Source organism: Perognathus longimembris, chromosome 10, assembly GCF_023159225.1.
Source record: "Perognathus longimembris pacificus isolate PPM17 chromosome 10, ASM2315922v1, whole genome shotgun sequence".
NCBI classification, from domain to species: Eukaryota; Metazoa; Chordata; class Mammalia; order Rodentia; family Heteromyidae; genus Perognathus; species Perognathus longimembris.
Genome location: NC_063170.1, coordinates 11394902 through 11407338, shown reverse-complemented (window position 1 = coordinate 11407338; position 12437 = coordinate 11394902). Strand labels below are relative to the sequence as shown.

Sequence of the window (12437 nt, the reverse complement as noted above, 5' to 3'; positions counted from 1 at the left end):
TGTGGAAGGTTTTACTTATGAAAGATTGCTTTGCTGAGTACACTAATAATCTATGTTGACAATTACTGTCTTTTGGGGCTTATATTATCTTTTTTTTTTTTTTTTGCCAGACCTGCAGCTTGAACTCAGGGCCTGAGCACTGTCCCTGGCTTCTTTTTGCTCAAGGCTAGCACTCTACCACTTGAGCCACAGTGCCACTTCTGGCTTTTTCTGTATATGTGGTGCTGAGGAATCAAACCCAGGGCTTCATGTATGCTAAGCAAGCTCTCTTGCCATTAAGCCATATTCCCAGTCCCATACTATTGTATATAACTTGTCACTTCTCTCACAACTTTTACTGAATATATTATTCTGTATATTTAGTGTTTCAATTGTAATTTGTCTATGAGTATTATTTCTCTGATATTGCCTGTTTGGTTTTCTTACTGACCCCCTCCCCATCCTGGGGATTGAACTCAGGGCCTGGGCCCTCCCTGTCCCTGATCTTCTTTGTGCTCAAGGCTAGCACTCTACCAAGTGCACTACCAGTTCTGGCTTTTTCTGAGTAGTTTTTTTTTTTTTAATTGTTGTTTTATTGGAGACAAGAATCTCATGGACTTTCTTTCCTGGCCTGGCTTCAAACTGTGATCCTCAGATCTCTGCCTCATGAGTAGCTAGGATTACACTGGTGCCCTGCAGCCTGTTTGGTTTTCTGTAAGCTTCCTCCACCTAGATGACTCTTTCTCGAGATGGTGGAAACATTGTCCTACTATCATTTTGAACAGGTTGTCTATGCCTTTATAGGTTTGCTCTTTTGATTGGTTCCCAGATGTCTTTAAATTTGTATTTACCTAATTTTTTTTCACTGTTTTTGATTGGTCATTCTGCTTTATCTTCAGTATCTGATACCCTGTTTTCAACTTGTTCTGTACTATTAACTAAGCTTTCAATTGGGCTTTTTGTGTGTATGCTGGGCTTAAACTCATGGCCTTGGCAATGTCCTTGAGCTATAGTGTTATGCTACTTGAGCCACAGCTCCACTTCGGGTCTTTTGGTGGCTAATTGGAGATAAGAGTCTTACAAACTTTCTTGCCCTGGTTCAATTTGAACTTCTGTCCTCACATATCAGCCTCCTAAGTAGCTAGGATTAATAGGCATGAGCCACCAGCGATCAGTGATTGGTCTTTTTTTTTTTTTTTAAACAAAATCTTAAAGAGGGGGCTAGGAATATGGCCTAGTGGCAAGAGTGCTTGCCTCATATACATGAAGCCCTGGGTTCGATTCCCCAGCACCACATATATAGAAAACAGCCAGAAGTGGCGCTGTGGCTCAAGTGGTAGAGTGCTAGCCTTGAGCAAAGAGAAACCAGGGACAGTGCTCAGGCCCTGAGTCCAAGGCCCAGGACTGGCAAAAAAAATAAATAAATAAAATAAAAAAATCTTAAAGAGTTTGCTTACTTGGTCAGTCTCATTCTGTGTAATCACTCTTATACTCCTTTCTGACATGTTAGTACCCTAATTGCCCAATCTGAACTCTTATATTGTATCTCCTCTCTGCATGCTTTTGATACCCAGAACTATCCTTCATACCTGTGGATATCTTTCTCACCCTACTCTGTTCTTATTCCCCACGTTGGGCAGTCTTACTTGGTTCTTTGTTCTCCTCACCTTAAGATTTTAATACTCTTCCTAAAACTGTCTTCATTTCTGCTTTCTTGACCTCTGTGAATATATTTCTTATTATATTCTAACACCCCACCCATTCTTAGCTTCTCCATTCATGAAAATGTCCTCTTCATCTTGCTCATTTTCTAACATCCTCACACAGGAAAGCTTTTTTTTTTTTTTTCTACACAGATGCCTTCCTTATCCTGCTTAAGGCTCTATACTCATGAACGCACCTTCTTGAATTACAGTTTACATGCTAGAATCCCTTACTCCTCTCACATGGGCACACTATTCATACCTTCAGGATAATCTGTTTGATACCTGGAAGTCCTTCTAACGAGGATATCTTCATTATTTCTTAGCTTCTACACCCTGGATTTGGAAGTCCCCACCTGGAAACTCTCCTAATTGCTCTGCTTTGGGCATCTGTGTTAGGCTATTCCTACTCCCTCTTACAAGTACTCTTCTCATTCTGCTCAGAGTCATACTCCTTGGTCTGGGTTATCAACTCTGCTTGGGTTCCAACCGCTTTCACCAAACCATCTTACATTGTGTTATCCTCCCTGCTTGCATGACTGCTTTCCTCAACCTGTTTAATTATTTCCAGCATCTTAAGTTGAAGCACCTGTGAAAGCACATTTTTCATGATGTTTGGACTGTGATATCACACTCCAGGCTTTCTTTCTATACAATTATCTCCTCCATGTTGCTTGGTTTCAATACCTACCTTTCCTCTTCTTCTCCCTCTCCATTTTGTACTCAGCTCACTTGGGCTCTGAAATTCCTTTGTGAAACTCCTGGTACTGTGCCCCACAATAGATATCCTCCTCTCCCTACTAAGTTTCTGACATCCTGTTTTTGGACCTCCTTACCCCTCTTGGGCTGTACTCACTGTAGTGTTTTGTTTTCTTTGCTTTTGTTTAGACAAGATCTTGCTCTTAAGTTTGATTCCTAGGCTGGCCTCAAACTTGTAGTTACCTGCTCAGCCTCCAGAGCACTGAAATTACAGATGTATACTATCATACTCAGCTTAACACCCAAGTAAGATTTTGGTGACTTAAAATTAGGCCATAAATGTATCTCTTATGGTTTATGGATATTGGAGTTTGTTCTTCTAGGACACATCTGAGTAATTTTTTTTTTTTTTTTTTTTTGCCAGTCCTGGGCCGTGAACTCAGGGCCTGAGCACTGTCCCTGGCTTCTTTTTGCTCAAGGATAGCACTCTGCCACTTGAGCCACAGCGCCACTTCTGGCCATTTTCTGTATATGTGGTGCTGGGGAATTGAACCCAGGACCTCATGTATACGAGGCAAGCACTCTTGCCACTAGGCCATATCCCCAGCCCTCTGAGTAATTTTTTAAGGAAAAAAATCCCATGAAATTAAAAATGTAGATAATTATAATAGCTTAAGCACATTCTATCCTGTATTTTAGTAAATAAATAATTTAGAAAATAATTGTCAAGTTTTCAAGTAAAATGTAATGAATGTCTAATAGAAATAATATATGAAGTAATAAAGTGCCTATGGAATTCATTAGTTTCCTGTTCCACAAATTGATATAATGTATACTGTTGTATATTATGTTACCTTAGATCACTAAATTGTTTCAGGCAAATAATAAAATAAAATCTCAAATTAGCAATATGAATAAGTAAATATGTGGCATCAGACTAATAAATTGGCTTAAACTTAGAGACTGAGAAAATTTTGTTATAACAGGGAATCACCAACTGATTATTCTTGGAGTCTATAATCTTTCAGAAACTAAATATCCTGTGGGTCTGCAGCCAGTACATTTTTTCCAGTGGAGATGCCGAGTACAGTGACTGTCAAGTCCGAAGTGTTTTTAACAAAATGAATATTCTCTCTTTTATACAGAACTATATTGGCACATTGAAGATTTCAGGGCACTTGTTTTAGAATGTCGATGTGAAATCATGGCTTTGGGATTCACCAACTTCTGAAATGATTAATGGAAAGATAGAAGAGTAAAGCAGTTATTTCCCAAACCATTTTTAAAAACTTTTATAAAACTTTAAGATGCCTTATGGTAGCTTCATATTTAGTGTTAAAAATGGTGAGGGAAGGGGCTGGGGATATGGCCTAGTGGCAAGAGTGATTGCCTTGTACACATGACACCCTAGGTTCGATTCCCCAGCACCACATATACAGAAAATGGCCAGAAGTGGCGCTGTGGCTCAAGTGGCAGAGTGCTAGCATTGAGCAAGAAGAAGCCAGGAACAGTGCTCAGGCCCTGAGTCCAAGTCCCAGGACTGGCAAAAAAAAAAAAAAAATGGTGAGGGAAACCATACTTAAAAGGAGATGAAAGTGCTTCATTTTGTTCCTAGTACTAGGGAATTGAACTTAGGGCCTCATGCTCTTAGTAGGCTTGCTGTAGCTGGTGCTTTACCATTGAGCTGATCTGATTCTCAACTTGTGGCTTTTTGCTAGTTAATTGGAGATGACATGTAGATTTTTCAAAATTATATCTGCATCAGGTGTTAGAGGTCTTTCATTGTTGTAGTACCTAGTATCTTTGTTGTTGTTCTTTGTTTTTTGTTGTGAGACTGAGACTTTATGCTTTGCTCATTGACTGGTGCTCTGCTGAGCCATGCCTCCAACACCCTCCCCCATCTTTTTTTGATCATTAGTTAATTTTGTTTTAGAAACATACTTCTTACCCCCCAAAAAAATTTCATTTAGCTGCTTTTTGACAGTTGAGTAGAAACATCTTTTAAAAAAAATTTTATAGAGCTTCTTTTCTTCCTATTTTTTTTATCCCTGCACAAAGGTAAGCATTTGTGCACAACATTATTACCTGAACATAAACCAGATAAATATCATAAAGTACATGGTTCTGGCAATTGTTTGTTTTTTTTACTGTCTGACCCTCTAAAGTGGGTTAAATGTTAGTTTTCAGGTCAGCAAAAATGAGGTGAACATGAATAATACAAAACAGAATAATAATCTACAGAGTACTTTTTTTTTTTTTTTTTTTTTGCCAGTCCTGGGCCATGAACTCAGGGCCTGAGCACTGTCCCTGGCTTCTTCTTGCTCAAGGCTAGCACTCTGCCACTTGAGCCACAGCGCCACTTCTGACCATTTGCTATATATGTGGTGCTGGGGAATCAAACCCAGGGCTTCATGTATACGAGGCAAGCACTCTTGCCACTAGACCATATTCCCAGCCTACAGAATACTTTTTTTTTTTGCCAGTCCTGGGGCTTGGACTCAGGGCCTGAGCACTGTCCCTGGCTTCTTTTCTCGCTCAAGGCTAGCACTCTGCCACTTGAGCCACAGCGCCACTTCTGGGCCATTTTCTGTATATGTGGTGCTGGGGAATTGAACCTAGGGTGTCATGTGTACAAGGCAATCACTCTTGCCACTAGGCCATATCCCCAGCCCCCAGAATACTTTTAAACAGACCATTCTATTTTATTTTAGCCTTACAGTGGCTATATGGGGCTGTGTATTTTTCAAAGGCAAAGTTTCAGTACGTAGAAAAGAATGGCCCTAAACTCACTATATACTGGAGGATGGCTTTGACTTCTCCATCATCATAATACCTTAGTCTCCTAAGTACTAGGATTATATTCATTCACTATCATACCCAGCTACAGCTCTGCTTTTGTTGTATTATTTGATTTGACTATATATTTAGTAAAAAGGTATGAGTTCACTGTCTTGTCCAATTTCTGTTCCTCTTTTGTCCTGCCTTTTGAGTGTATGTGGCCAGGAGGGGGTTGGAAAGGGGTGTCCTGGGGCTTGAACTTGGGGTATAGGCGCTATCTCTGAAATCTGTTTTCCTCAAAGCTTAGTGCTGTACCACTTAAGCTACAGCTCCACTTCTGGCTTCTTGGTGATAAGGAGATAAGAGTCTCAATGGACTTTACTGCCTGCATTGGTCTTGAACCACAATGCTCTGATCTCACCTAAGTAGCTAGGATTACCAGCATGAGCCACCGACACCTGGCTTTTTTCCTTGTCCTCACTTTATGTCTCCTGTTGTAGGAAACTAGTATCTAAAATTTGTATTTATCATTCTCTTCATTTGTTTTATTACATATTTTTCATTTTCTGTTATGATACAGTTCTTTCTTTTCTTTTTTTCTTTTTTCTTTTTGCCATCCCTGGGGCTTGAACTCAGGGCCTGGGTGCTGTCCCTGAGCTTTTTTTTGCCTAAGGCTAGCACTCTACCACTTGAGCCACAGCACCACTTCTGGTCTTTTCTGTTTGAACCCAGGATTTCATGCATGCTGGGCAAGCACTCTGCATTCCCAGCCCCGCAATTCTCAATTTCTTGATAGGTAAAACTTATAGTAATATTTTCAAAACAGATGAGATTATAATGTAATGAGTTTTGCATAGTGCCTGACTCTTCAAAATGCTCAATAAATTGTAGCTGCAGTTTGTTATAGTTGTTTTGCTGAGTGAGAAGGAAGAAAAGTGTCTGTTTTTCCCCACCTATTTCCTTTGTTTTGTCTCATGCATGCAAGACAAGCACTCTACCACTAAGCCATATTCCCTGCCCCCTTAAGTTGTTTTTTATGTTTAACTTTCCATTATATTAAGACAAAAATGTGGGCTGGGGATATGGCCTAGTGGCAAGAGTGCTTGCCTTGTATACATGAGGCCCTGGGTTCAGTTCCCCAGCACCACATATACAGAAAACGGCCAGAAGTGGCGCTGTGGCTCAAGTGGTAGAGTGCTAGCCTTGAGGAAAAAGAAGCCAGGGACAGTGCTCAGGCCCAGAGTCCAAGCCCCAGGACTGGCCAAAAAAAAAAAAAAGACAAAAATGTACTTGAGTTTTTCTTTATCTCTAAGAAACCCTTGTTTTTAATATGGAATTGAAAAATGAGTATTAGATGGTAATGTCATTTAACTGATGTCCTATGTCTTTTTTCTTATATTATTGGAAGGACATTTTAAGAAGTTGAAAATTTTGGTCTGGGGATATGGCCCAGTGGCAAGAGTGCTTGCCTTGTATACATGAGGCCCTGGGTTCAAGTCCCCAGCACCACATATACAGAAAATGGCCAGAAGTGGCGCTGTGGCTCAAGTGGCAGAGTGCTAGCCTTGAGCAAAAACAAGCCAGGGACAGTGCTCAGACACTGAGTTCAAGCCCCAGGACTGCCAAAAAAAAAAAAAAAGAAAGAAAGAAATTAGAGTATGTCCTCTGAAAATGTTTATCATTAGTTTAAGAAAAGTATAATGGGGAGAGGGGAAGGTGGGAGAAAAACAGAGGAGGTAACAAGTTTGATAAGAAATGTCCTCACTGCCTTACATAAGAAACTGTAACCCCTCTGTACATTACTTTGACAATAAATAAATTAATTTAAAAAAAAGAAGTTGAAAATTTTCTGTCAGGCACATTATGTTCAGAGAAATGCAATAACTAATTTTAGCTTTTCTTCATGACCCTCTTCCTTATCCCTAGAGACATCAAAGTTATGATACAAAGTACTTATGAACTCAGTAATCATTTAACTAAAAGTATTGCCTTTTACCAAGGATCAAATGTCTGGTAGTGGTACCATTTTTTAAGTCACTCTGAAGACAATTAACAATTTCCTTTAATTGTTAGAATGTTGTCTTACTAGGAACACTAGGCAAGACACTTAAATTTTATGCCTCCATCCTTTTAAAAGTAGGGAAATGCTTCTAATTGGTCTTTCAAAGTTCCTTCCAATATTGATTCTACTACCTCCAGAGAATATTTTGAAATTATTTCTTTCTAAAAACCATACGATGATAACTATGAAAGAATTTTAAAGTACTAGATATATGCCTAATTTAATGGACAATAAAGTATAAAAAATACTTTCTAAAGATACAGAATGCTTTAATATGGGGCAAAATCAAAACAAGAACTAAAACCCCAAGGCACAGAATTAATGGAAAGTTTACTCATTAGCTTTCTATAAAATTCTACAATAAGAGAAAAAAATTGATAATAACTTTTCAACATTCATCATATGGAGTTGATTTTTGTAAATAACCTCTCATAAAAGAAGATATCACCAGGGGTGATATCAGTCAGGATTCATTGTGTTTATAAACTGACATGTTGAGTGGTAATTTCTTTGTACAATTACTTAAAAGATAATTAAAAAGAAAAAAGACATTCATGCATATGTGATAAGGTTGCTGACTGAATTTCTTAAATAGTGCTTTTTTTCCTGTCTCTCCACAGAATCTGTCTATGATCTTCTCCCAAAGGAGTTACAGTTACCTCCATCTAGAGAAACATCTGTAGCATCCATGAGTCAGACAAGCGGTGGTGAGGCAGGCTCGCCTCCTCCAGCTGTAGTTGCTGCTGGTATGCACTTCATTCTACTTTATTAAAGAAAGCTAGGATATACTACCTGGCCAACATGAACAGTGCTGGCAAAGTTTATTTTAAAAAGTGTGTGATTTGAGGGTTTGTTCTAGGAGGTTTTAAAATATAAACCTTGAACCTTTAAATTTTTTAATGTAATTTTCTTGATTTTTATTTCTTAAAATTTCATTTTGGCAAATCTGTAAGAAACATCTCCTTTAAATGGGCTTTATCTCCAAATATTCATTGTTTATATGACATAAATAGTCACATTAAAAGGTTAAATATCAAGCTGTGGATAAAAAATATATTTGAGTTTCTAGTCAAGAAATACTTTTTCTTACAAAACATAGTATTTATTTAGAACTTAAAAATCACAATAAATTATATGTTCAAAACAGTAGTTTTGAATAGTAATTACTTGAGCCTCGGCACTGGTAAGCTTACACCTGTAATCCTTCCTGTTCAGGAGGCCGAGATCTAAGGATCAAGGTTCCTAGCTAGCCCAGGCAAGGAGAACCCATGAGATTCCTATCTCTAATTAACCACCAAAATGCCGGAAGTGGAGCTGTGGATCAAGTGGTCAAGTGCTAGCCTTGAGAAAAAAGCTCAGAGACAGCACCTAGGCCCTAAGTTCAAGCCCCAGGACTGGCACATAGAGAAAAAGTAACTGCTTCATAGACCTTTGTAAGAAATATTTTTAAAGACTTGTTCAAAGGGGATAGTATTTTATATATTCTGAAAATCCAATTCTTAATACTTTTTCAACTTGTAACATATTACTATAACCTTTTTTCTACATTTAAAAATCTGTGATCTCATTCTTAGATATTCTGTCAGTATAAAATAATAGAAACTAAAATTTGAAATTTGTGATTATTTTTACTTACTCTCAAATCACACTTTGTAACCATATAAAACTGGTTCAAAATTTCATTTTTAATTGGAATAAAAAATTGACAGATATGCTAATAGAAAATTCTTGATTAGTGATAAGCTAGTATAATGCTTTCTATAATATTAGCTTGCCCAACTATAATTCTTTTTTAAAGTTGGGATTAAAAATTGCTAAATGTTTTTGTTTAGTAAAAGGAAAATATGTATATATCCTGAAGGTTAATCTGTCTTTCTAGATAGATGTGTCTTGCTTGAATAGACTGCCTTTCATCTTTTCTAATGGTATTGAAAAGTCCACAAAAGCATTATTTTCAGTAAATTCTTTTAGTTTCACAAACAAAAGAGTGAGAAATAGAAGGTTATAAACTAAATGAGGATTTTGGTAGTATAGTATAGTGTCATATATTTTTCACAGATGTATTAACCTATGTAGCATTAACCTTGTGTACCAGTCTTTCCTAAACTGTATAGTACAATATGAAACCTTCTATATTGAGGTCAGGAAAACTTTAAATATGGCAAAGAAACTTATTGGCCATGCTACTGTTCATGTGTTGCCAGAAATTTTCTAACAGTTTCTGTGGATTTAATTGTGAATTAGTGAAGTTTTTAATAATACAAATTAATAAAAAAAAAAAACAACCTGGTTTACTTTGCCTACTGGATTCTAAAATCGCTCTGAATATTTTTCTGGAATTTACGTTTTAGTTCTAGCTTGAAAAATTATATCAGCTAGTAAAGTGAAATTTTTTATTAATGTATTTCCCTTTAAATCCACATATAGAAATGGACTAACTGACATCTTTTGTATCTTTTGAGATTGTTTTAAAAAGATATTTTGAACATGTATAGAACTAAAAGTCTGTTTCTTCTGTGCTTTTTAACATCTGTTTACAGCACATTCACTTCCTTTAAAACCTGAAAAGTTTTACCTAGGTTTGGAAAAATATCAGCACTTGCTTTTAAGTAATACCAACTCAGTTTCAGAAATTATTTGTATCAGAGTTCTTGATTTTTTTGTCAGTAATGAAATACTAATCCTCACCACCACACATAGCTGAGAAAATCCTGTCAAGATGACTTAGATTAGAGCTATGAGTTGAAAAATTATGAAAATAAATTATTTGAAATGTTTTAAGTATTCTGGAGCAATAAATTTTTATTACTTCTAAATGATTGCCATTATAAAGATGATGGAGAGAATAAAGAGATAACTTTGAAATTTTTCTTAGTCATACAGAAAGTTTCTGTTACTTAAAATCAGACGATTGGTTGTCTTTTTTCCTCCAGAATTTACTTTTTCAGTAACCACCCTAATTTATTTTTAACATTCTAATGTCTGATTTGTAGAAAAGAATCCTTTAAAGCTGGGCAAGTAGTATATGCCTACAGTACCAGCATTTAGGGATGCTTAGAAGTCCTTTCTGGTCTACTTAGAAGTTCCCAGGCCAGCCTGGACTATATAGAAATAACACACACACACACACACACACACACACACACACACACACACACTCCATCTCAAAATAAGTGAATAAAATAAAAATAAATCTTTTATTATATACTACCATAGACAACAGAGTTTAATTTACAGAATAATAGTAAGCTAACATATGTAATTAGAGTCACATTTTCATTTGTTATATTAATATCCTTGGTGATATATATACATATATATATATACCATCAAAGAGATTTGGAGTACATTACCAAATTATTCATTATTTTCTGGTCAAAAGACTGGGAAGTGAACATTAAGCATCTGTGAGTTTTTTAAATTGTAGCATTTGCTGTTTAAATATGAAATGCTTTAAACATGACTCTTGATATAGTTAATTCTTCATAGTGTTTTGAAGGAGCCGGGTTGGCTGCTATCAGGTATGAGGGCCTGGTGGGAACAGACTTCTAGTTCTGCCATAAAGGTTTGTGCTTCACAAGTTTTAAATCAATTTGAAATTTAAAATTTAGATACTTGGGATATGCGTGTTCAAGTACATTTTTTGTTATTAAATTGTGAAAAACATGTTTCTCAGATTCACCAATGTTAAGTCCTCCCTCCCTTCATATATTACCCCAGGCATAACTAATCATGATGCTGGTAATCCATAATCCAGAATATTGGGTAAAAGAGTATCTCTCAATACTTACTTTTAAAATCTTTGCCTCTGTACTACTCTATATAAGTAGTATACCTTTATATACATGCACCTATACAGTCTTTTTATCCTGTGATTCCCACACCTAGAATGTAGGAAGGATGTAGAAAGGGTGGGTCTCTACAGGGTCAGGTGTCACAGCCTGGGTGGTAATCAAGAATCACCAGTCTGAAATATGTTCATTTCCCTCTCTTTGTCCCATGAAAATGTAGTTTCAATTTGTCAATGAGTGAAAGCTAAACAGTATTGTAGTCTCTCAGTAGTTAAGGTATAGGCCATTTTTCCTAAACAACAAAGTACAAATGAATTGGAAGCATTAGCAAAATAAGGAATTAAGAGAAATGCAAGCCCAAACTGGATTTTGTTTTGTAGAATCCTATGGTACTATAGAATATAAACAATTAAAATGTAGATATTATTTAAGATCACTAAAACAATTATACCAAACGTAAGGATTTTGAAGAGACATGGTAGGGTTTGAACCCAGGGGCTCAGGTGCTCTACTACTTAAACCATGTCTTCAACTCTTTTTGCCCTTGTTAACTTTGAGATAAGGTCTTGGTTTTGGCTCAGGCTGGCTTAGTCTATGATTAACCTAATTTGCTTGCTTGCCATAGTGAGCAAGCTGCCCCAGCATCCCACAGGTTTTTTGCTCAAGGCTAGCAGCACTCTTCCCCTTGAGCCATAGCTCCACTTCCATCTATTTTCAGGAAGGAGGTAGTTGAAATAAGAGTCTCACAGACTTTCTTGCTAAGGCTAGCTTCAAACCTCAATCCTCAGATCTCAGCCTCCTGAGTAATTTAGGATTGTAGACTCTTAGCAACTCTGAGCTCTTGGTAGAGTAAAGTCTCATGAACTTTTTGCCCAGATTAGCATGACATTCCTGATCATAGCCTTTAATAATATGTGTAGTAATTAATTGTAGATATAGAGGTTTTAATCCTTAAAATGATTTATTTACAATAGAAAAATCTTTCACATGGTGGGGAATGGGGCTTAGTGGTACAGTGCTTGCCTTGCATGCATGAAGCCCTGGGTTCAATTCCTCAGTACCACATAAACAGAAAAAGGCAGAAGTGGTGCTGTGACTCTAGAGTGCTGTCCTTGAGCAAAAGAAACTCAGGGACAGTGCCCAGACCGACTGAGTTCAAGCATTCAAGCCCCAGGACTGGCAAGAAAGAACAAAAGGAAGGAAGGGAGGGAGGGAGGGAGGGAGGGAGGGAAGGAAGGAGGGAAGGAAGGAGGGAAGGAGGGAGGAAGGGAAAAAAATCTTTCACGGAAGTCAATAATAACTTTGTCTCAATTAGAAAAACCATTATCTTGTATTAGCCTAGATTATTCGTCCTCATTTAAGGATGTGACATTATATTTAAAATGTTGCACTGTCCAGGAGTGGTTGTGGGTTTTCAAAGCCAGT

General features: G+C 37.1%; 1 protein-coding gene across 9 annotated transcripts in view; it reads left to right on the top strand.

Moving 5' to 3' along the window:
- Positions 1–12437, top strand: part of Nfat5 (nuclear factor of activated T cells 5) — an 84128-nt gene that overhangs the window by 16229 nt on the left and 55462 nt on the right. For 8 of the 9 annotated variants that reach the window (XM_048355216.1, XM_048355215.1, XM_048355221.1 and 5 more), the window contains one exon: positions 7842–7967. In XM_048355216.1, coding sequence (XP_048211173.1) covers positions 7842–7967 — 126 coding nt within the window. Of the gene's footprint in view, positions 1–7839; positions 7968–12437 lie in introns of those variants that run through there. The other variant, XM_048355222.1, reaches the window with a different exon arrangement.